A 23,629-nucleotide genomic window follows, 5' to 3' on the forward strand; every position below is an offset into this window, starting at 1 on the left:
TTTAATCAAATGAAACGGTCTCCTTTTCAAAACACCTGTCGCTCTTAAAGGATAACTGCGGTATTTTCAACATTAAGCCTCTTTTCTGAGTCGTCTGTAATGTTTTAGAACCCCCCTCACCGCTTTTTTGATGTTTACTGCTGTCTCCGGTATTTGCCTAATTTTGATTCATCTCAACCTGCTTCAGAATGGCAAGTCATGTGCATGTCCAAACAGGTCCGTAAAAGCACCATAAACGTCCGTTTTCAAAATCATCAACTCACCGGAGTGGTTACTGGTGTGCACTGGTAATCCATATCAAATTTTGTTGCGAAAAGTTGCTTCTGTCGTGTTTTATTTGGCAGCTCGTTCATGCTCGAACTATTTTCTTAGCCACCTCACAGCCGTGGATAAACTTCCGCTATCAACATAATATAAACGAACATCCAGTCTTCAATAGAACTCAATGGGATTTACAAAATGTCAAATAAAACACGACAGAAGCAACTTTTCGCAACAAAATTTGATATGGATTACCAGTGCACACCAGTAACCACTCCGGTGAGTTGATGATTTTGAAAACGGACGTTTATGGTGCTTTTACGGACCTTTTTGGACATGCACATGACTTGCCATTCTGAAGCAGGTTGAGATGAATCAAAATTAGGCAAATACCGGAGACAGCAGTAAACATCAAAAAAGCGGTGAGGGGGGTTCTAAAACATTGCAGACGTCTCAGAAAAGAGGCTTAATGTTGAAAATACCGCAGTTATCCTTTAAGTCTTATTTTCACCTGTTTAGCGGGAGAGGGGCCGTTGGAGGTTTGCTCGGTGGAATTGGATGTGGTAGCCGCAGCGGTCATGTCAGTGGGGGTTTCTCAATATGTTTCACATTCCTGTGCCGGCTTGCTATTGGTGCTTGCTCAGATTTGAGGTGGAATTTTTTGCTGTAGATAAAAAAAATCTTCCCACGCAGAGTGTTCAGCAGACGCTAATGTTTTTGTCATTTTTTACGGAGTCAAACTCAAAGTAATGTTGGTACTTCCAAGCATTAAACGCTGCATGGTCCTGCTTTCTCCCGCGCTCCATGTTTCCTCTTGTTGATCTGCACACGCACTGATGTCGCACCGCTCATACATGATTGTTTTGAGACACTCTCATATACAAAATCACGGTTTAGTATTGCAGCCTGCTTGTGGGAAAGTAACAGTAATCTAATTACTGTTTTTGCAATTGTAATCCCTTACTTTGCTCGTCACTTGAAAAAAGTAATTGGATTACAGTAGTGAATCTCAGAATGATATGAAAAACACATGGAGGACTATCAATTAATTTATTCATAGAAAAAAACTTCATGAAAAAAACAGGATTGTACAAAGGGAGTTCAAAGGAGTTAATAAAGCTCTATCAGATTCCCTCAAAATAGCTTATGAATTCAATCATTTCTTTGTCTCTATTGGTTCTTCACTCTGGACCTATTGGTCTGTCCACTGCAGGGATTAAGTGCCCCCCTTCTTCTTTTGCATTTTGCCCCATCATTGAGATTGAGCTCATTGACGTTGTAAACAAAATTAAGTTATCTGCACCAGGTCATGATGAATTGAAATCCTCAATACTCAAAACGAGCCTTCCATATATCATCAAACCTCTCCTTCATGTTTTTAATCTCTCACTTGAAACCGGTATATTTCCTGCTCAGTTTAAATGGGCTAAAGTCATTCCTCTCCATCCTACCATGTTTCTCCAAAGTATTAGAAAAACTAGTTTATAATCGTTTGTCTAAATACCTTAATGACAATAACATTTTATACGACCATCAGTACAGGTTCAGAGAGAATCATTCCACCTCTATGGCCCTCACCCAACTTGTAGATAACATTAGTAAGGCTACCGATAATAAAGAATTAACATTTGGAGTAATTCTCAATCTATCAAAAGCATTCGATACGGTCAATCATGACATTTTATTTCAGAAACTTTCTCTTTATGGTTTATGTAACTCAAATCTGTCATGGTTCAAAAGCTATTTGTCTGATAGAAGGCAACTTGTTTCCTGGAACAATACCTTATCAGACTTAAAGTTGCTTTCATGTGGTTTGCCCCAAGGATCAATTTTGGGCCCTTTACTGTTTCTTATTTATGTAAATGACCTATACACATCATCAACTAAAGCATATTTTATTTTGTTTGCAGATGACTCCAAAATTTTTTTATCTGGTAAAAATGGACCTAAATTAATATCATAAATGAACACAGAATTGTGTAAAGTTGACTTACGGTTTAAGGCAAACAAATGGTCACTTAAAGGGATAGTTCGCCTCTTTTGACATGAAGCTGTATGACATCCTATATTAGCAATATCATTTATTAAATTTAACTTATCCCCTGCTGCGTCCTGTGAGCCGAGTTCCAGCCTCGTTTTGGCGTTGACAAAGGTAGTCCGGCTAGTTGGCTGGGGTCGCAAAAATGAAGCGTTTTGCTTCTCAAAACAATACGCGTTCAAAAGAGTAATACATTTGCTTCACAAAATCTTTCAACAAAAAAAGTCAGACCTCACAATCGCTTGGCGCTATTTCTCTCCACCTTCGTATCACTACGGGCTGTGTAAACCGTGCAGACCGAAGTGCAGACCGAGCAGTCCCCTGCTTCCGAGCAGTAAACACCGTAACAGGTGCAGCTATCGGCAGGTGGCAAGTCGGCATCCTTCGGACACTATCTAGATCACTCGAGATCCACTTATATCCATATAACTGGAGTGAACAGGGATTTGACAATACAGCCTCTAAATAAATCATTATCGGTCTTTATTTCACCAATACTTTAAGACGAATGAATGAATGAATGCGTACTATTGCACTGTTAGTTCAGAGCTGCCCTGTTGTTATTATTGGGGCATCTACTGGGACGACGTCATCGATGCGCGCCGCTGCAGCACAGCTCATTCACTCTGTGCTCTGTGACGGTCGGCTATCTTTACACAGAGTTTGCTACTGCTAGTTTTGTGCAGCATGGCAATTTGGAAATACGCAATAACGAACCATGTAGCCAGCAGCAGTAGCAAATTCCATGTAAACATGCTGGTTGATGACATCATCCCAATAGACACTATGTAGAAAGTCCCCGATATCCCCCAATAACAACACGGCAGCTCTGAACTAACAGTGCAATAGTACGCATTCATTCATTCATTCATTCATTTGTCTTAAAGTATTGGTGAAATAAATGCAGATAATGCCTTATTTAGAGGCTGTATTGTCAATAGCCTGTTCACTCCCGTTTATGGTTGCCACCCGTCCATAAAATACAGAATCGTCCTTTTTTTGGCAATAAAATGTCGTGTCCCGTATTTTGAAAAATATCACAGGAAAAACTAAGGCTAGCAAAATTGTTGTGGCGGGATCGTTGACTGTATATACGGGTGAGATTTGCGCAGGACTTCCGCTCCTCTGTTCCTCGCTACCTGCGGGTGGCGCTGTCACCAGAGTTACTAACAACACCCGCGCCTTTTAAAAATGTCCCCTACACCCGATTCAATAGCCAGGGGTGTCCACATCCGGTCCTCGAGAGCCGCTGTCCTGCAGGTTTTAGATGTTGCCCTGCTTCAACTCACCTGATTCAGATCAAGGGGTCATTAGCAGGCTTGTGCAACTTAACAATCTTTTGAAGTGAACCATTTCATCTGAATCAGGTGTGTTGAAGCAGGACAGGGGCCCTTGAGGACAGCGGCCCTTGAGGACAGCGGCCACTGAGCGAAAACGCTTACATAAGTACAGAAAGGAGTGGGAGGAGTGGAGACCATCACAAGGCAAATTGCAAATTATGCAGGCGCGTGTTTTCAGTAACGCACGATGGGCTCTCTGACATAAGACAGCATGCGCTAGGAGAGCAACACTGTAGACAAGTCAAAATGCAGAAAACACAAGCGTCAGTGTCACAGTTCTTCCTGCCCCAATTATCTCCTTGTTATGATTAATTCCATTTCAAATCTGCTTGTACTTTTGCAGAAGATGTCAGTACATGCATGAGCATAGCCTATTTCAGAAGACTGTTGTGGTTTGATCAATTGTTTAGGATGTTTGATTTTTAAAGTCAAATTGATTATTAATTATTTCACATTAACCAAAGTAAATATTATATATGGCCATTTAAAGAACAAATCACACTAATGGATTAACAGATAATAGATAAATGAATAAATATTGTTGAGAGAACATTTTTATTTTTTCAAGGCTACATTTCCTTGATTAATAATGTTTGTACAGTTTTATGCGTATTCTATGTCAAAATGTTCATATTTTTAGGAATACAGTGTTCAGTAATCATTACATAAATTATTTTATTAGTGTGGTTTAACTGTTTGGATGACCTGACTTCACCTGATTTCAAGATTTAAGTATGACTAATTTCTTTCTTGATCACCCCTTTACTAAAAACACCCGCAGAAAATAAAACCACTGCAGGTAGAGCTGTGCTTGGCGTCTCCTTTTTTCATTTCTGAAAGGTGGCAACCCTACTCCCGTTATATGGATATACGCGGATCTCAAGTGATAGCGTCCGAAGGACGCTGACTTTCACCAAACTGTTATCGGTGATGAACGTATTTTAGGCCAGAAATAAGGTCCAGGTTTAAAAAAACGAACTTCCTCTTTAAATTGGCTTTGAAAAATTACGGAGATGGCGCTTCCACAGTAGTCGTAAACATACTAACTTACTTATGCTTCATTTTAAATTACGTTTCGTTAAATAAAATATCTAATTTATCTTAAATGGTTTGGTATTTACTTGATTTGATGTATTTCATAACAATATAATCGCCAAAATCAAGACAGATTTTAAAAAGGCATAACGTTAATCTTCCCATAACCATTAAATGTGATTTGAACTACAATGTATACTTTAAAAAGGTCCGTTTTGCGTGGTGTCGCTTGTCAATATGTCAGCAGGGAAAGCCAATGTAATCCCTGAATAAATATTGAAATAGTTTTCAACAAATACCGAATAAAGATAAATTATACATCCTCTGAAATAAAATACTCCACTAGTATTAATGCACTTGATGTGAATAATTTAGTTTTCAGGTAGAATTACGGTAGAATTTTTTTAACGTTTTTTTTTTTTTTTTTCAGGCATCAACGAAGACGTATTCCCGCTTGCTTTTTCGCCAAAGTTTAAACTGGCAGTTGTGGCTGTCAACACAATAAAACTTGTTGTCTAAAAACGACAAATGCACTCAAGTATCGAGCATAGCTCAAACAAGAAAATACACCGTTATTATCATTTTTTTCTAAATAGTCCATCTGTTTTGGCTTTTGGAGCTAATCAGCTGTAATGTCTCTACCACCAGAGAAGGCTTCCGAGTTGAAGCAGATCATACACAACCATCTGCTTAAGGTGAGTAAACAACATAGCCTAGATTTTTTTAAAATACATATTTGAAGTAATATCAATCTTTATTCCACAATTCTTAACGTCATTAAACAGGGAGACGTTTTTTCACAAAGGCAGAAAGATGTGTCGACCGTGTGCTTTCTGCTTTGCAGACTGTTTGCTTATTGACGGACGGAAAACATAATAAATTACACTTAAATCTGGCCAACCAAACCACAACGCTGTTCTAGCTAATTCTAAAGTGTTATTTCCAACTTCCCATAGCTGTCATCTTCTTGTCACAATGAGACGCTTCTGTGTAGCCTATAGGGGACTTTTGGCAAAATGCTTTATTTTTCAGTACACCACAAATATCTAATATTAGAAGGAGGATATCCGTGGAAAAACCCTGAAGGTGGAGTTCTTTTCGTTTTTAATGATATGGCTTCATTTGATAAATATTCTTATAAGTCCATTGCTTTATGCCATTCTTTTGTCATGTAAACTCTAATTTGTATTAAACTAAGTGGGAAAGGAAATGCAACATTTTTTTCTGCTTCTCAGATGGATATCCATGGGAGGATCCGAGAGGTTCTGGCTGAGACTATGAGGGACGATCTAGGCTCAGCACATCAGCTTCTCTCAGAGGCAGACTTCCTACACGCTCTGCAGCGCAGGGGGATCATAGATGATGTGATGAAAGACCTCCACTTTCACCAGGTTCCTAGCACTTTGCTTAGAATGTTTTTCTAAAGAAACATTAAAGATAATAATAAACATTAAGGATGGTGTTAAAGATAAAAGATCATTTTCATGCAGCTGATTTAAAACTTAGATTTTCTCTAATCTATTAATGTTGATAACATATTTGTAACATTCCCACTGCAATTTGTTAGGATTTAAAATAGATTAAGAATGTGCTTTATCCTTTGTATGTTGTCAGTCCCTACTTAAAAGGAATAAATCATTTTATCTGTCTTGGAAGGAACCTGCCACAGATGCGGGGTCAGGATCTCCTCCCAAACCCGCCACTCATTTTGTTGACAAAGATATTATACAGCTGAAAAAAAGTAAGAAACATCCCTTACAAACCCAGATAAACTGATTTGATAGTATGTGCTCTATTCTTACTCTGAGGCTATTTAAGGTGATGTCATTCTGTTTGTTTTTTTCTTCTTTCTTAGCCAATATTGATCCATCAAGGCGATACCTCTATCTCCAGGTGCTTGGAGGTAAGGCATTTCTTGAACACCTCCAGGACCCAGAGCCTTTACCTGGGCAGGTGTGTTCTACTTTTACACTTTACCTGCAATTCCACAACCAGAGGTTTCGCTCTAAACCGGTGCCGTGCGCCTGTGAGCCCGATCTGAGGGAAGGCTTCCTCTTAGAGATCCACAAGGATGGCATAGGTAAAAGTAAACCACTTTCAATATAATCTATATTTCAATACTGAGCCTTTGAGTTTTTTTTTTTTTTTTTAAACACGTCTGGTATTGCAGGAGATGGCAGTAAGATGGCAGATGCGACCACCATGCTGTCATTGTGTGATCCGGTCCACTTTGTGCTGATTAAGACGGACACCTCCAGTGAGACAACACTGGTCTCATCCTACTTTCTGGACTGGAGGACAGTCCTCAGCTCACCAAGTGGCCAAACCTGCTTTGCTGTGGAGCTAATGGGAGTTGGTGAGCAACAATGATTCAACTGCTGTGAATTGTCCTCGAAGAGTGATTCTTTTCAGAACTTTTAGACAACTTTTTCAACAACTTTTAGAAAAGATGTCACCTCTACAGCCAACCGAAAATATTTAATGAACGAGTTCCCTTTCCTGAGAAAAAGTTTCAGTCAGAAGATTTGTTTACACATCAAGACCCCCTCTTTGTAGCTCACTGGCAGTTAGAGGGTGTAGAGATTTAATTAGTGGTCACTTTTGTATTAACTCCCAGTGGGAAACTTTGCAGTCGCACTGTGGAGCATGCCCCACTAAACTAAATATCAATGTCGTTATCACTACTCTGCTTCCACGGCAACAGGATGCTATTTGAAATTAGGCACTGATACATCGATATGCCTCTTATTTTGTCAATATACAAAAAGTAAGCAAGAGCATAATAATGTAGCGTTAAAGTGAAACTGGTTGATGTTTGAGAACATCAAAGTTGGGCAGGTGTTCCAGATGCAGGCAGTTGATGCAGGTTGAGGGAGTGGCCGTCATGCATATTCTACAACATGGACTTGCAGCAATACCGTTTTTAAGCACAAATTGATTATTTTAATGGAAAAAATGATGGTATAGATTATCGGTCATCGAGATCATGGTAAGCCTAGGAGCTTAAAAAGAAGGCAACTGGACTGTGTTTTTTGGTCCCTGAAGTCTTCTCACCATCATCCTAAAGGCTTCTTCAGTTCTAACACAACCAAATGTTAGTGGGATATTATTGATGTCCATAACAAATGAAGTTTGGTATTATTGTAACTTTGTGAAAGAGAAAAAAAAATAATCTAAAGGGAACGTCCCCTTTTGTTCCTGCAGATAATGTTTCTTTCTTTCATCGGTAGAGGGGTCAGCGATATTAACAAGCAAGTTGAATTAGCAACAGCAGAAAAGAGTATATAACCACTGTTATCAGCATACACACTCTCACTTGCTCTGTAGAATTAACTGCGTGTGCTGATTCAGTCATTTACTTGAGTTATTATTTGAAAGCTGATTCCGTGAGAAATCTAGAGTGAATGTTGGTGCCATTGCCCTCTCACATGAGACACCTTCGACAAGTACTGTTTTATGAATTCGAATATAAATTTAGCATTTATTTTATTTTATTTTTTTTCAACTATTCAGATAAGCAGTATACTGTGAAAGTTAGGAATTACAATTATTGTCTTCTACATTTTATCGGCAGTTGTGGGAGAAATATCCCAATCCTTTAAATGAGTGAATGTCGCAATATCAGTGAATGGGAATAGTCTGTTTAAGTGAAAGCTTTTCATGGAAGATTTTACTGAAATAAATGTACTAGTAATGTAGATTGATGCATGACATTTTTCAGTTATTACTTAAAAGTTTGAACTTAATATCCATATTCATGTGTCTTTGTTAATCACATTTTGTCTTATCAAAGTCCTCTGCTAAAAATAAAGTTTATAACCATGTTCAGAAGTACAGAGTAATAATGTATTCACAGTCTTTTGCTTTCAAAAATGATAGAAATCCACTGCTTTGTAGCTAGGGTCAGTTTAGGAGACTGACTTAACAGCTAGTCTGACCGGACTAGCTGCTAGCACCCAACCAGAAAAGCATTTCCAATTCCGTTGAAAGCCATAGAAAGTGCATACATTACCACTCTTATATTTTTATTTGCATGCAGCTTTGTATAATTCAACTTCCTTTTCTTGAGAATGGCTCTCTGGTTCAAACAAGCAGCCATAGCAAGGGCGGGGCTATGCTAACATATTCATATTCATTCTCAATAACCAGTGGTGGAGGAAGTACTGAAGTGTAGTACTTAAGTAAAAGTATAAATACCCAGCAAAATATATACTTAAGTAAAAGTAGAAGTACTGCATCAAAAATCCTACTTAAGTAAAAGTCATAAGTACTGACTTTTAAATTTACTTTAAGTATTAAAAGTAAAAGTAAAAGTACAAGTAAAAGTAAAAGTAAAAAGTACTCGCGCTATTGGTTGTCTTTCAATGTCTAGGCCATTTTGATGAAGAATGCAGGTATAGCTAATGGTAATACTTAAGCCTCTACAAAAGTCACTGTTAGTAAAAACTATAAGCAACATTGAAGCTGACAGAGCCACCTGATTGGTTTAAACATATTTTTGTGTAGGCAACGTTATGGCCAGTGCTTAATTTGTAAATCATAAGGTGCCGCAAGTACATATGACAGCTCAGGGATGACGAGACGCGTACAGGTCCCGGAACGTATACAGAAAAGGTGCTGAAAACAACATGAAAATGTCCACTTGAAACGCTGTGGGACTTACAAGCCTCAATTTCAAATAATATCCATGGTATAAATGTTATGACGATACTTTATAATTATTTCAGGCTAGTACGCAAAACATAGTCAAATGCCCACATCACCACAGGTGGGACTTCAGTATACAGCCAGCAATTAATTTCTCAACAGGTCTAACGTGTAAAAAAATATATATATATCATTCAAAGATTGACACGGCGGCCTATTAATAGACAGTATGTTTGCTCACCATATTTAGTTGTTTAAAACATCCCACATCACGAACATGTCTGGATTGTCCTTTACCTCTTGTTTTCTGCTTTTACTGCGTGTGTCTGTGGCAGTTCTGTGTCCTTTGGCCACCCAGGACCTCACGTACGGGACTGGATTGAATTTAGCCAGGGGGGTCCAACAAGATTTAAGAAGAGTAAAGATGACATGGTGGATGTGAGCAAAGAGCTACGGTTGGGAGTGCAAATCAAGTTCATTTGAGAACTAGCGATCGCAAATTGAATTTGCTCCCGGGCTAGTCTAGTCAATTGTGGTCGTTTTGCGAGGCTGCAAATCGAAACTTAATCAGGCCAATCAAATCGTGAGGAGCGGGGTCGGAGGCCGGGCTACCTAGTGACGACAGAGGTGCGACGTTTCAGTGTGTAGTTCCAGAGAGAGGTAAACAGTGGCTGCGCCCAGCGAACAGAGTCTTTCTATTTGGCTTTGGCAGCGACTCTAGAAAATTTAGATATACAGTTTTCTTTGCGAGACGAACAGATAACTGCACTTAAGTTGTTTGTTTGTTTTTTAAAAGGACGTTTTCGGAGTTTTGCCCACCGGGTACGGTAAAAGTTTAATTTACCAGCTTGCTCTGTTGGTCCGTCGCACTGACTACGTAATCCTTCTTCATCGCTCTGATTGGTTGTTGCGCCATCCTATTGCGTGGCGTTGAGTGCAGAGGCAACTTGACAGACAACCGTTTATCCCGCCCACACTGCTATCCAGCGTCACGGGTCTGGCTGCTCCTCGATGTGGCGAATTTCAAAAGTGAAAGCACTTCTTCGTTGGCCCGCTTTTCTGTGCGTCAACACAGATCTCCGACTCTTTCAAATCTTAATCCTAATAAACAACATGAAATTCTTGGGATTTGTTCTGTAAATTTATATCTGCATATTTTATTTCATGTTAACCATTTTTTTTTTTTTTTTTGTGAGAGGTACCGGATCTGCCCAAATAGGTGCCGGAACACAGGGTAGCCAAAATTAAGAGGTGCCGGATCCTGTTCCGGCAGGATCCGGCTCAAATTAACCACTGGTTATGGCGAAACTGCATTTATAAAATGTAACGAGTAACAACACATATTGTAGAAATGTAGTGGAGTAGAAAGTATAGATAATAGCTGCATAATGTAATGGAGTAAAAGTCGAAAGTATGCATTATTATTTTTACTTAAGTAAAGTACAAATACGGAAAAATTTACTTAAGTACAGTAACGAAGTAAAAATACTCCGTTACATTCCACCACTGTCAATAACTGAATGAGAAAAAAGATGCAGTCATACCTAAGCTATTTTATGGACCTAAAAAGATTTGTTGTGGCATAAACTTTTAAATGGTACCCTTTTTTTAGGAACACAAATGAGTTTTTGGATATTCACAAGAATTGTACCTAAACAAAACTCCATTAAGCTGTAAAATACAAACAATTATTCGTGCTAATAGGTATATATTAATCATTAAGTACATGTAAAAAAAATTATTTATTTTTTTGAAAACAAATACATTTAGCTTTTAATCTCATATGAAATTGAAAACAGCTCTTAGTGATACCTTTGTATTTCACCAGGAAGTGAATGCAAAGTCCCAGCTGGTGTTTTGACTGTCAGTCTGGAGCTCTACCCTCCTCTCTCAAAGACGCTTAGCTCTGACGTCATCAGCACACAGGTCAGCACAACAGATTATTTTTTATCAGTCTGTTTGTTTGTTCCATGAGATGTGTATGAAAGATGGACAAAGCCACTGGATATGAACCGTGAAGCCAGTGCTCAGGAATGTTAATGTACAATAACCACTGAGGGTCACTTGGTGATGGGCCCAAAAAGCATCTGGCTATAGCAGACTCCCATTCACAAAGCCTAAACATCTCTTATGAAATACGAAGCGACAACATTTTCTCCACAAGCCATGTAGGTGGAACCTTTGAAAGTAAATCTATGATTAGGAAAATATAAGGCTTCAAAAAGAAGAATTTTTGTCCAATCAAGTTTCAAGTGTCACTTTCAGACTCCACCCACTTTTCCAAATATGATCACTTCTGCCCTCTAAAACTGTGGGGGTTTCAAAACTGTATTCCACGAAGCAGTGGCTTACATTGCAGTGGCTTTGTCCCCCTCTTTTAAATATCCTGTCGTTTATTTTTCTGTTTCATTCTTTATGAATCAGCTGTGAGCCAATATGGATCATTACAACAGAATTCCATTACTGCCGTCAGGAATCAATTTTCCTTGCAAAAAGACATATGAAGACAATTCTGTGAAAGAAACATCAAAGTTGCGTATTGAGGCACTACTGTTACCGTGCTCCTCATTCAGCAATCACTGGAGAGACAGAGGACAGCAGAGAAGGAGAGGCTCTTCTTGGTGTATGCCAAACAGTGGTGGAGAGAGTTCCTGGAGATCCGACCATCTCACCAATCCAAACTGGTCAAGATCTTTGCACAGGTTCGTCTTTGTTATAAAACAAATATATTTTTGCTTCTTAGAACGTCTTTCCTCCTTACCCAAACATCTTCTTTACTCATTCTTACTAACAAACCAGTGAAATGAGCAACAGAGGGTTTACATTTACTGATCAGTGAGTTACTAGAACAACAACTTAATTTAACATAATCTGCTGGGAATGACACACCAGTTTATTGTGTTAGTGGTTTAGAAAGAGGACTCCTCGCATTTCTAACTAGTTTAGCAGACATCTTAAATTTGACAATTATATTACCACCTGGTATGTGTCTCTACTCTATGCAGGATGAGAACGGTGTCAACAGACCAGTCTGCTCCTATGTGCGTGTCCTCCGGGCGGGCCGCCTCCTGGAGAGCCCTCGACAGGCAGCCCGCTTCGTCAGCCTGCTGGCCCATGAGAAGGCGCCAGTTGTGGGAGGAGGAGGCAGCAAACAGGAGCAGTGGTGCACATTAATGGCTTTCCTGTGTAGAGGGAAGGTAAGTTACTTATATACTGTGTGTTAGAGTGTGTGTGACAGAAAAAGTCAAAGAATCATGCCTAAAGAATGGATGAATGTATCTTGTTTAACAGTCACATCTATTATGTTACACCACATCTATATTATCTATTAGGTTCAGGATTTGAATAATACGTTTATTTATTTGTGTTTAAAAAAAAATATATATATATATATAGATTGAACTGCATTCCATACTTTGATAGTACAATCTTGCCATTTTGAATGTTAATTTGCTGAGAATGTTGAGGATACCTTCATTTTTACAAAAAAAGGTCATTAAAAGCATATTTTGACCAATAGCAACCGGAACTTAAAAAAGGGAAACGTTTTGTTTGCCATGATCTAAGAGATAGGGGTGGGCGAAAAAATCGATTCATGTACATATCGCGATTTTTAATGGGATGATTTTAAAAATCGATTTTTCTCCCCAGAATTGATTATATTACGTCATATAGAATAGAAATAGAATAGACAAATACTTTTATTTATCCCCCAATGGGGGAAATTCAAATTCGTCAAGTAGCTCAACATTTTTTTTTAAATATTTACAATGATTGAATTAACAAAAATAAATAATATCCGTGTACAGAAAAACTTCATCAATTCATTACATTAGGTTATGTTAAAACCAGCCCACATTTGTGCTGTGTGGACATTTGAATTAATTTTGTAACTGTAAACTTTAAAAAATGCTGTACATGTTAAGTACCTCTTTTTGTCTGAGTTGAAATAAATGTCAGCTGCTGGACTGACTGACACATACTGATGTGCATCGTTTATGGGAACGACATTCATTCTAGAAGGTTATGATTCAACTGTTTTGTTTTTTTAAGGAGGAAGAAAATTGCAATTACTGATTATATCGAATCGCAATACTTGTAGAATCGCAATTATCAAGAATCGTGATACAAATCGAATCGGCACCTTAGAATCGGGATACAAACGAATCGTGACCAAAGCATATCGTCCCACCCCTACTAAGAGATTATTTCAGCCCTTGGTCGGATGTATTTCCACTAGACAAATTAAATCAGCTGAATTCAGTCTGTCTGCTTCTCAGCACCTTCAGGGTAAAAGCCAGATGTTCACTTTCGCTGGTTAAACTCAAGATATTTTCATTCTACATACTTTTATAGGGTTATGGGTATTAACACAGTGGGAGTTAACCACTGTGAAATAATCAGAGATTAATATTTTCTCATCGTAATGACATCTATGTTTACTCAATACTATTCAGAACTGTAGAGCAATATATAATAATTTTAAAGGGCACATTTATTGGATCAGCCCTCAGTATCAGGAGGGGATTATTTAAAGTGAGTTGCATGATCCCAGCTTACATAAAAACAGCAGAGGCTATATTCTCATATAACCTCAGTAAGTTTCCTGTGGCTACAATTAATGTTTTCATTGTAGCCACAGGTGTATAATTTGCTGCCCAAGAAACATACGAATGCACGAATCTCAGACTGTCTCTCAGACATATCGAAATGGACGAAAGCCCATCACCTCCAACTAAACCTCTCAAAAACTGAACTGCTTGTCTTTCCAGCCAAACCAACCATATACCACAGCATCTGCATCCAAACTGGATCCCTATCTCTTGCTCCATCAAAGGTAGCTAGAAACTTGTGTGTCATGACTGATGACCAACTAACCTTTAAAGATCATGTCGCTTCCATTGCTCGACCGTGCCGCTTCGCATTGCTAAACATAAGAAAAATCAGGCCATGTCTAACCCAACACACCACCCAGCTCCTGGTGCAGTCTATGGTCATCTCCCGCCTTGACTACTGCAACGCTCTCCTAACTGGTTTCCCAGCCTGTGCTGTGAAACCGCTGCAGATGGTCCAGAACTCAGCGGCGCGTCTGGCCTTCGATCAGCCGAAAGTCACCCCTCTGTTCATTGAGCTCCACTGGCTACCCATAGCCGCCCACATTAAATTCAAGTCACTGATGTTAGCCTACAAAGTGCTTAATGGCTTACGGCTCCCATCTACTTGAATAATTTTGCAAATGCTTACGTCACAACTCGGTCACTCTGGTCGTCAAAGGGTTGTCGTCTAGCAGTGCCTACACCACGCTTAAGACGATCCAGACTCTTTGTGTCTCACTCTCATGTGTCGTTTACGATGGTGGAATGACCTACCAAGTGCTACAAGAACAGGGTTGTCCCTGTCTATCTTCAAGAAACTCTTGAAGACCCAGCTCTTCAGAGAGCATCTCATATCCTAGCACTTACCCTGTACTTCCCTACCCCCTCTACTGCACTTTCTCTTTCTGTACTTCCTTCTATGCCTGTACTCTATCTCTACACTGTCACCCTGTCACCTCTGACAGAGTCTGACTTGTGGTTTCCTTCTACGTAGCTTATTGTTAGCTTTGATGTTAGCTGAAATTTTATATCCTCATTTGTAAGTCGCTTTGGATAAAAGCGTCTGCTAAATGCATAAACATACATACAAACATACAAAGTTGTTTTTCTTTTTCTAAAAGTCAGAAAGTGTAAACTGCTCAGCTGCCTTTACACTGACTCCATTTCTGAGTAGGGCAGATGCTGTTATTTCCGAGGAAGGAGGATTTGTGTAGTGATGACTGACTGCTGGATTTTCATCTTGCGCTTTGAGAGTGGGGAATTTCCCAGACCACCACAGGATAAATGTTCAGTGCCTCTGTTCTGTGAGTGGCTGGCAACACAGACACAGTACAACTCGCACAAAGTGACCCTTGTCAGCTGTGATTTATGAGTTTCATTCCAGGGAAAATTAATTTAGCGTCATCAGTCCCCAGCCTTTTCTGATGCTACCATTCATTTTAGCACTTCTGGGGAACATCTATCATTCTGACTTGCCCGTAGCTTGAGCCAGAACATGGCAACAGTAGTCCCTAGCTCAACACAGTCATTTTTACTAGAAAAGTTGGACAAGTGAAATAAGAGTTGCTTACTGTCATGGGCAATTTGATGACTACAGAGCTTATTTCCTCTCCAGCAGATTTGTCTTTTGTGTGTTCAACACTTCTGAGAAAGGCCAACAGTACAGCAAGAATAGGATGTTGTGTTTCTTTATGATGAATTATACAAGTCTGGTGTGAAAGCATCATCTATTCTGTTCACAGTCATAGTATAAGTGATTAATTTGTCTCAAAACCAAGGTCGCAGCTAAACAGCTGTTTGCCCACAAACATTCTCTCATGGCTGTAGCTGTAAAAGAGCGTGAAAGTGAAGTTGGAAATGAGGAATCCAACCTGAAATTAAATGCACCAATTTACGAGTGTGTTTAGGATATATGGGCAGTTTCTTTGACATCTGGGTGACATAAAACATCAGAGATTTCCAAAGTAACATTATGATTTGCTCATCAGTCAACTTGTTATATTTCATAGATGGATTGTATTTAGTTTTTGAACAAATCTGTAAAACATGTTTTGAATTATGGTCAAAATGCTTTCAGAATAAAGCCATAATTCATCAATAATAAACTGCTAATATTTTTTGTGGAAAAAAGTAGTAATATTTTAGGAATAAATGAAAGTTTTGATATTACAGTTTTAATGGAGACAATGAAATAGTAATCTTTTGAGAGGAAAGTTATAGAGTATATTAAGTTACAGAGTAAAATATTTAGTAATTAAATTTGAGTATATCAGTAATTAAGTTGCTGTATTAATATTCATGTGATTAAAATATATATATATATATAAGAGGTCAGATAATGGTACTAATGGAAAGTTATTATCTTTCAAGACAGTTTCAAAGCTATTCTATTTCAAGAAAAAAATATTTCAGAGATACGGTAAAGCTGAAATATTTCTGGAATTAAAGTAAAATAAAATGACAAGATTTTATAGATTTTTGTCATTGATGTTTTAGAAATTAAGTTGTCATAGTTTGCACATTGAATTCTGATATTTCAGGATTCATTTTATTATATATTCAATGAATTGGTTTGTAATTTTTAAGGAATTAGTTGTAATATCTCAGAAATAGGGTAATATTTAGAGAATAAAGTATTAATATTTCATTAAAGTAGAAGTTTTAATATCTGAATAACAAAGTTATAAGTCTTTGAGAGTTGAGTGTCTCACAGTTTCTGGTAATATTTGTGGTTTGAAATTCAACATTTCAACAATAAAATTGTGTTTAATTCAGAAATTAAGTTATTACGGAAGTGAAACTAACATTTCAGAAACTCAGTCATAATATTTAGGGAGTTAAGCTGACTTTTCTTCCTGAAATAAAACTGTAAACTAGCATAATAATAATTATCACTCTCAAACTCTCAAATTCTTTGTCATGCACTTTGTACTCCACATAGCCTCCAAGAAAAACAAAAAGGCTCTTCTGCGTATGAAAGTAAATTTTTGATCTGTGGGAACTGGATATGTAACGAAATAATCCAACTTCAGTGGTGCAGTCACAAGCTTTCAGAGACTGTAACTACATATCATAATCTTCTACAAGTTGAGCTCGCTGAAGGCTCATTATTTGGAGAAGTCGCACCATGATTAAAAGATGATTTAATACTTATGACCTAAACAGAGCCTGATAAAAGCCTGCTGAACTACAAGAAGCATTTGACTAACATTTTTAGATGTCAAACTTTCCTATGGATCCTGACCTTGTATTGTACAACCCCGCCCCCCAGGGAGACTGTGAGGACCATGCTACCCTGCTGTGCAGTCTCCTGCTGGGCTTTGGCCTGGATGCATTTGTGTGCGTGGGCACCAAAGCCAAGGGAGTGCCACATGCCTGGGTCCTGACCCGTGGTACCGATGGGAGCATCACATTCTGGGAGAGTCTTACAGCACACAGGTCAAATATTTTTTTCCCTTATTTTCTGGGACGCTTATCCCAGAAAAGCCTCTTAAGTTTCATATATAGATTTTTCCTGTGATGCTTACAATTAAACTCTGCCTGTGAAACAATTTGAGCTACACTGACCTTTTTATTGCTTTGTTTAACACATTGAAAAGAGAGTGTCTTTTTGCTCGCATGTGTGCGAGCAAAATATCCTAAACTCACATGAAAGAATTTCCATGAAATTTGGTGGGCAGGCTTTGACCATAGAACAATTCATCCCATTTTAGAGCTTCAGAAACTCGCCACCATGAAATGTTGGCCTAATTTTTTCAAGCTACAACATGTTTTTATCACTAAATGGAATAACAACAAATTCTTTTTTTTGTATTTGCATGCCATATTAACCATTACAAACATGTTATATGATGTGAAGGTTAAACTGGGGTTGATTCGTTTTTCTTTTTTTTTTCTTGTTATGTGTGATCAGGTATCTGCACAGGGCCATTGATCCAGACGCCCCTCCCCTGGCCCCTCAACCCAAACTGTCTTTCCCCTACCGCACTGTGGGCTGTGTCTTCAACCACCAGACCTTCCTGGCCAACTGCCAGCCCTCTGATGCTGTAGAGCTCTGTGTTTTTGACTTCCAGGTTGCAGCATAAAGTTCCTCATAGTTTCCCAAAATTGAATTAGTTTCACTTATATTTCATGGTCCAATGTTACATTTATTTAGACACTTTAGTGTTGAAAGAATGTCACTAAAATACAAATGAACAGTTCACATTTTTGTGTTGGAAGGGATTGAATTGATACATTATGACTTTGGTGAAAATAGTGCAATGCCATTTCAGGGATAGTCTAAACAAAGTTATTTTCTGTATCTAGAATTTATAGAGGTCGCTTAAGCACGTCCGCTATGCATAGAAAGTATAGTGTGCTCTATATGCTTCATATGCGGGGAAATAAATTATGAAAGAACAGACATAGACATATTACTGTTTTGAAATGAGGACATCTATAAGGATATCCACGGTGAACAGCAGAAGTGTGTGTTTGTTTTTGCTAATGAACACAAAACCCATGAAATGAGCCAGAAGAGCAGAACTAATGCTAGCTGTAATTAAAGGGAAACTAGCATTAGTCACTTGCTTTGCCATAACTACCTGAAACTGTGTGTGATGAGAAACATTTTTTAGAACTGTACCAACTTTTTACTGAAGAGTTCTCTCAGTTTGAGAATTTACTTGTGGTGGTCCTCCAATTTACCATCCCCCCTAGGTAACTGACATGTAAGTAACTAAATTGTTCGTGCAGAACAGAAAACAACATCAGAGTCAAGAATGCACTTCCTTGGGGCCGAAGCAGTGCTGAATAGCAAAGAACACACACACACGAACATACTGAGAATTGTTAATTCGTTAGTGCTTAAGTATTAAAATAATTATTTATGCTGCTTAACAGCTATGCAAGTAAATCATATCCAATTAGATAAATGAGGCACTCAATCAAGCAGAGCTTACTGGATATTGCCATTTTTGATCATCCCACCAGGAGCCAGTTTCTGGACAATAATATTGAATCTGTAACAATTTAATTTATCAGCAGTTTTTCTGTCCTGTCATGTTGCTCTAAAGCAAGGAATGAAACTCCAAGGTTGGGGACACAGTAAGGGGAATCTGGTTAGAGCATATTTTCCCCTCTTTTTTTCTTCAGAATCCAACACGCTGGAAAGCAATGAGTGAAGAGGCTCTGAGGTCTGTTTGTGCCCCGGGCTCTACCACCTCATTGCCCCCTCTGCCGCCACTCTCTGCCCCGTCTCTGGAACCTTCAGCAGCCAGCAACCAGCTGGAGCTGGAGATGCGCTACTTGATCTCTGAGCACAGGAAGGTAAAATAACACAAACAGTGCTGGAGTGGGTGGGGCTACTTTTAGATAATACTTATCTCACCTTTGCTGTAATGTAAACAAAACCTGCTGAGAGCATTTTTACAAATAAAAGCAATGCAAATATCTCTACTAATACTCTCTCTACTATACATCTAATTTGAAGTCCTGAAATTTAGGAAAACTTAAAAAGCTTAAAATATCACAAAAGTTTTATGAAAAAAGTGAGTTAAACATGATGTACAAAGAGCCTGAAGCATAAGCATCAAGGGCACTGTGGGGTTGTCTCCTCCAGGACCTGGATCTAGCAACAGTGTGGGACGACCACCTGTCCTACCTGCTGTCCTCGGCCCTATCAGCCTATGAAATGGAGCGTTGTACTGGGGTCTCCTGTGGCAATGAGGAGTTCCAGGATGCAGTGAGGAGGGCCGTGCCAGACGGCCACACCTTCAAAGGCTTTCCTATACACTTCCTGCACCGCAATGCTCGTAGAGCCTTTGCCATCTGCCTCAGGTAAGATAGTTTTTAAACATAGTGGGCTCAGCAGTTAGGATATGTGGTTAGAAAATCCTTTAGTCAGGTGAGGACATAAACTTTAAAAGGACTCTTGTGTGGCATCCATTCTGAAAAATAATGTTACAAGTTACAGTGCTTCAAGCAAAAGCTGAGCATTTTTTAGAATGATGCCACAAAAGAACAAAATGAGTTTCAAAATAATTTGAAACTCATTTCTCCTCTCAGCCTATTGTGAGTTTAAGAGTCACACTGGTCTGATGATCATCAGATGCACAAATCATGAAAGCAAGCATGTTAATCATCCACTCCAATTTACAAATGTTTTTAGATTTAGACTTATGATCATAAATACAAGATGAGTATTAACACATGATATATTACACTGTCATTATTTATTTGACATAAACAAAGCCAAAATATAGAAGAAAAGTTTGAAAGACTAAGTACACCCCATGATTCAATAGCTTAAAGAAGCTATTGCTGCTTTAGCAGCAATAACTTGAAGACATAATTATCTGTATGATGTGCCAACAAACACTGATTTAGTGCTCAGCTGCTTCAGTTTGGCATGTGTGAATTAGGGATTTTGACTGTGCCATTGCAACTCCTTGACTGATGACCCAGTTTCAGCTTTAGCTGTCAGACAGATGGCCTTGCAATTTACTCTATAGTGTTTTGGTGTACAGAGGAGTTCATAGTCAACTGATTGACCACAAACTGCTGAGGTCCTTTGACTACAAATCAAGCCCCAAATCATCATTCCACCACTACCATGCTTGACACTTGGTATGAGTTGTTTGAGCTGATGTGCTGTGTTTAGGTTTTGTTCATTATGGTCATACATGTTCACTTTGGCCTTGTTTATAGTCTGTTTGTTTGCTCAGATGCAACTTTGCAAAACTACGACTTGCTGCCATGTTCTTTATAGAGAGATGATGCTATCTTTTAACAACGATTTCTAAACAAAGTTTACTCTTTCAGTCTTTTTCTAATTGTATTGTCATCAACTTTAACATTTAACATTGTTACTGAGGCCTGTAGAGTCTGAGATGTAGCTCTTGAATGTTTTAGGCTGTTTTTCTGAACATTGTCACCTCGGGGCCCTAAGGCAGCACTGTAGTAAAAATAGAAGAAGAAGAAAAGAAGAAGCCATTATTAAACATGACTGCTGTCTTCTCTTGAGAAGAGGAACCATCCAGCTTATTATCAACAGTCAGATTAAAAGCCTGCATCTCTGATGGTATGTGCTACATCAGTGCCTATGGAACTGGCAACTTGCCCAGCTGGAAAGGCACAATTAAAGCTGACCGGTAGAACTGCAGTCTAGATCTTTCACCAATTCAAAACATTTGGCACATCATGAAACAAAATATGATATAAAAGACACAGGATTGTTGAGCAGCTGGAATCCTATATTGGACAAGAAAAGGACAACGTCCTCTCTCAAAGGTCCAGCAACTGGTTTCTCGAGTTCCCAAATGTTTATAGGCTTTTGTTAAGAGGGAACGTTCCACAGTAGTACATGGAGGTAAACTGGCCCTCTCCCAACCTTTAATATGTCATGAAAAATTTCATGACATATTAAAATGTCTCACGTTTAACTTTTGACATTTCTATGTTCTCTTCGTAAAAAACATTTGTTTATGAGATTTGCAAATTGTTGCATTCTGTTATTAACATTTTACACAGCATCCTCACTCTTTAGGAATTAGGGTTTATTTGTCTAAATTATTTAAAAAACTACTTTCTCATGCTCTGTTGTTCTACTTGTTCTTGCAGGTCTTCATTCTGTGAAGAGATAGTGTGTTGTCGTGGCGACCATGTGAGGCTGGCTGTGCGTGTTCGGGTGTTTGTATATCCTGAGAATGCATGCGCAGTTTGGCTCATGTTTGCTTGTAAATACCGATCTGTGCTTTGACAAACGGACGGATGAGACCCAGACACTATCACTTTATTTTGCATCTTGACCACAGACAACATTTTATATCTTCAAAAGGAGACCACAGGGACTTTGTGGCTATAAGAACACCTGATGCCCTGTTGTAATGAAAGGGATATTTAAATTTTTTTCACGTTTGGTTGTATGAAGTACCATGAGTGGTTAGTGTGTTACTTGGAGCAGACAGTAGTGTAGAATGCTCTCAGTTGGTGAAGCCGAAGAGGGAACTGGTATAGCTTACCTAAAAGGGGTCACCAATTTTTTTCTTTTTCTTGTTTTTTTCCATCTCAAGTACATCAAAACTTAGAAGTTTCAATACTGTTGGAACAAGCAGTGTATTGTGCATCATTGCATTAGATAGTGTTTGGATTTCACATTTTTACAATGTCACTAAATTTCTCTTAACCACAGAATGTCTGTTTTACAATGCTGTCCACTATCTGAAACATTTTGAGTGGCTCTTACTTGGGTGGCTTCCCCATTAGAATTGCTCCCGACTTCTCCAAACTGAGTACTCTGACCACTGTGGGTAAGATTATTCACAAGTACATCACTCAACCCACCTAACAAAAATGTTTTATCCCTGTAAGTACAATTATAGAGACATTGGTTGTGGCTCTACTATGTTTTTTTTCTTCTTTTTAATTTAAGTAGGATCTTCATTTGTACAGACAGTAAAACTATTTATTTTTGCAAATAAACTGAAATTTGTCCAACTACTTTTCACGAGCATTATTAATGAACTTAACAGAAGAACTGGCAATGCATCAGTTTACCATTTCCTGTGTTCAATACACAATAATAATAATAATAAAAAAAAAAAAAAAAGTGAAATACAGGCTGTCGCGGCCTTCTAAGTTTCAAAACAACATTTTCTAAGAAAGGCCATGGGTGGCAACAGGTGGTTTGATTCTTGCACGCACTTCCGGCTTGATTGTTTAAAAAATATATGCAGTTTATTTCCAAGAAAAAATATTACTGGAAATATTACTGACAAATATTACTGCAGCAGTAATAAGAAATGCTTTTGTTTATTTCTTTTTCACTCCTGCCAAATGTTGAAACAATATGCCAGAGGCAGAGCAGAAATTTGCATTTTTTCACAGTGGGGTAACATCTGAGTAAAACATTATGCTGATATTATATTAAGCCTGTGCTAACAGCTGGGTTTGTGTATGTGAAATATGTTGTTTTTAAAGGTGAAACTGTATCAAAGCAGACTAACTTTTTAAATGAAGCATTTTGGAACAGAATGTCTTGTATAAAAAAAAAAAAAAAGTTAGCATGTATTTATAACATCTTGCAATACATGTATCCAGCACTAGGTGACAGGGTATAACAATATATGGCACAATTCATGTCGCTGCAGTTTTGTGTTCAGCACAACAGACCCACATACCAAACTGATAAATAAGATTTGATACCACTTATGTTGCAAAATTCTAGAAAAATTTTGAACTTTTAGTCAGAAGCCACTAAAAAACATTATGCTGTTATTGAAACCCCACAGGCAAACACTGTCTTAATGCGAGAATGACTGGACTGTGCAGTTAGCAGATCTCTCAAAAGTGAATGCAGAAAGATTTAGCCGTGGTTGTGGTTATCGGTCCCTTCTCCCTTTTGGAGTTGACCCAAAGAGAGAAATTGTTGACACGTCAGCTTAAACTTTGACAAAGAGGATGTGAGGATAGCCTTAATTAGATTTTTCTAGAAGCTAATTTGCAATTCTGAATCTACTTGGACAGAGATAAAGAAAAGAGTGCTAAAGGATTTGTTCCCCCCTTTTTTTCTGAATGTAACACAGACGCAGATACATGCTCCAGTCATTAGTGTATACAACAGGATGATTCTACAGAAAAGGAAGTGTTTGATGCTGACAACTTATTAATCAGTCCATATTAATCAGTAACACTCAGGTGTAATTGACTAAATGGTCCTGTGGAAAATGAGC

At 38.3% G+C, this 23,629-nt stretch overlaps 1 protein-coding gene across 1 annotated transcript; it reads left to right on the forward strand.

The window, feature by feature from the left end:
* The first annotated feature begins 5,146 nt into the window (after positions 1–5,146).
* cep76 (centrosomal protein 76) lies at positions 5,147–22,397 on the forward strand. Its single transcript, XM_075464699.1, has 13 exons — positions 5,147–5,369; positions 5,910–6,065; positions 6,331–6,415; positions 6,530–6,754; positions 6,845–7,030; positions 11,150–11,247; positions 11,895–12,023; positions 12,327–12,518; positions 17,188–17,354; positions 17,830–17,989; positions 19,053–19,226; positions 19,519–19,736; positions 21,519–22,397. Exons 1-13 carry the CDS (start codon positions 5,307–5,309, stop codon positions 21,655–21,657), a joined length of 1,992 nt encoding a protein of 663 aa, XP_075320814.1. The 5' UTR covers positions 5,147–5,306; the 3' UTR covers positions 21,658–22,397.
* Positions 22,398–23,629: the final 1,232 nt, after the last annotated feature.

The sequence above is a fragment of the Odontesthes bonariensis genome, chromosome 5 (assembly GCF_027942865.1).
Source record: "Odontesthes bonariensis isolate fOdoBon6 chromosome 5, fOdoBon6.hap1, whole genome shotgun sequence".
Lineage (NCBI taxonomy): Eukaryota > Metazoa > Chordata > Actinopteri > Atheriniformes > Atherinopsidae > Odontesthes > Odontesthes bonariensis.

Excerpts from the sequence above, each read along its gene's own strand:
- cep76 (XM_075464699.1), top strand. The coding sequence starts at position 5,307 with ATGTCTCTACCACCAGAGAAGGCTTCCGAGTTGAAGCAGATCATACAC. Across the intron at positions 17,355-17,829 it reads GAGAGTCTTACAGCACACAG|GTATCTGCACAGGGCCATTG; the intron begins GTCAAATATTTT and ends ATGTGTGATCAG. Across the intron at positions 19,227-19,518 it reads TGATCTCTGAGCACAGGAAG|GACCTGGATCTAGCAACAGT; the intron begins GTAAAATAACAC and ends TGTCTCCTCCAG.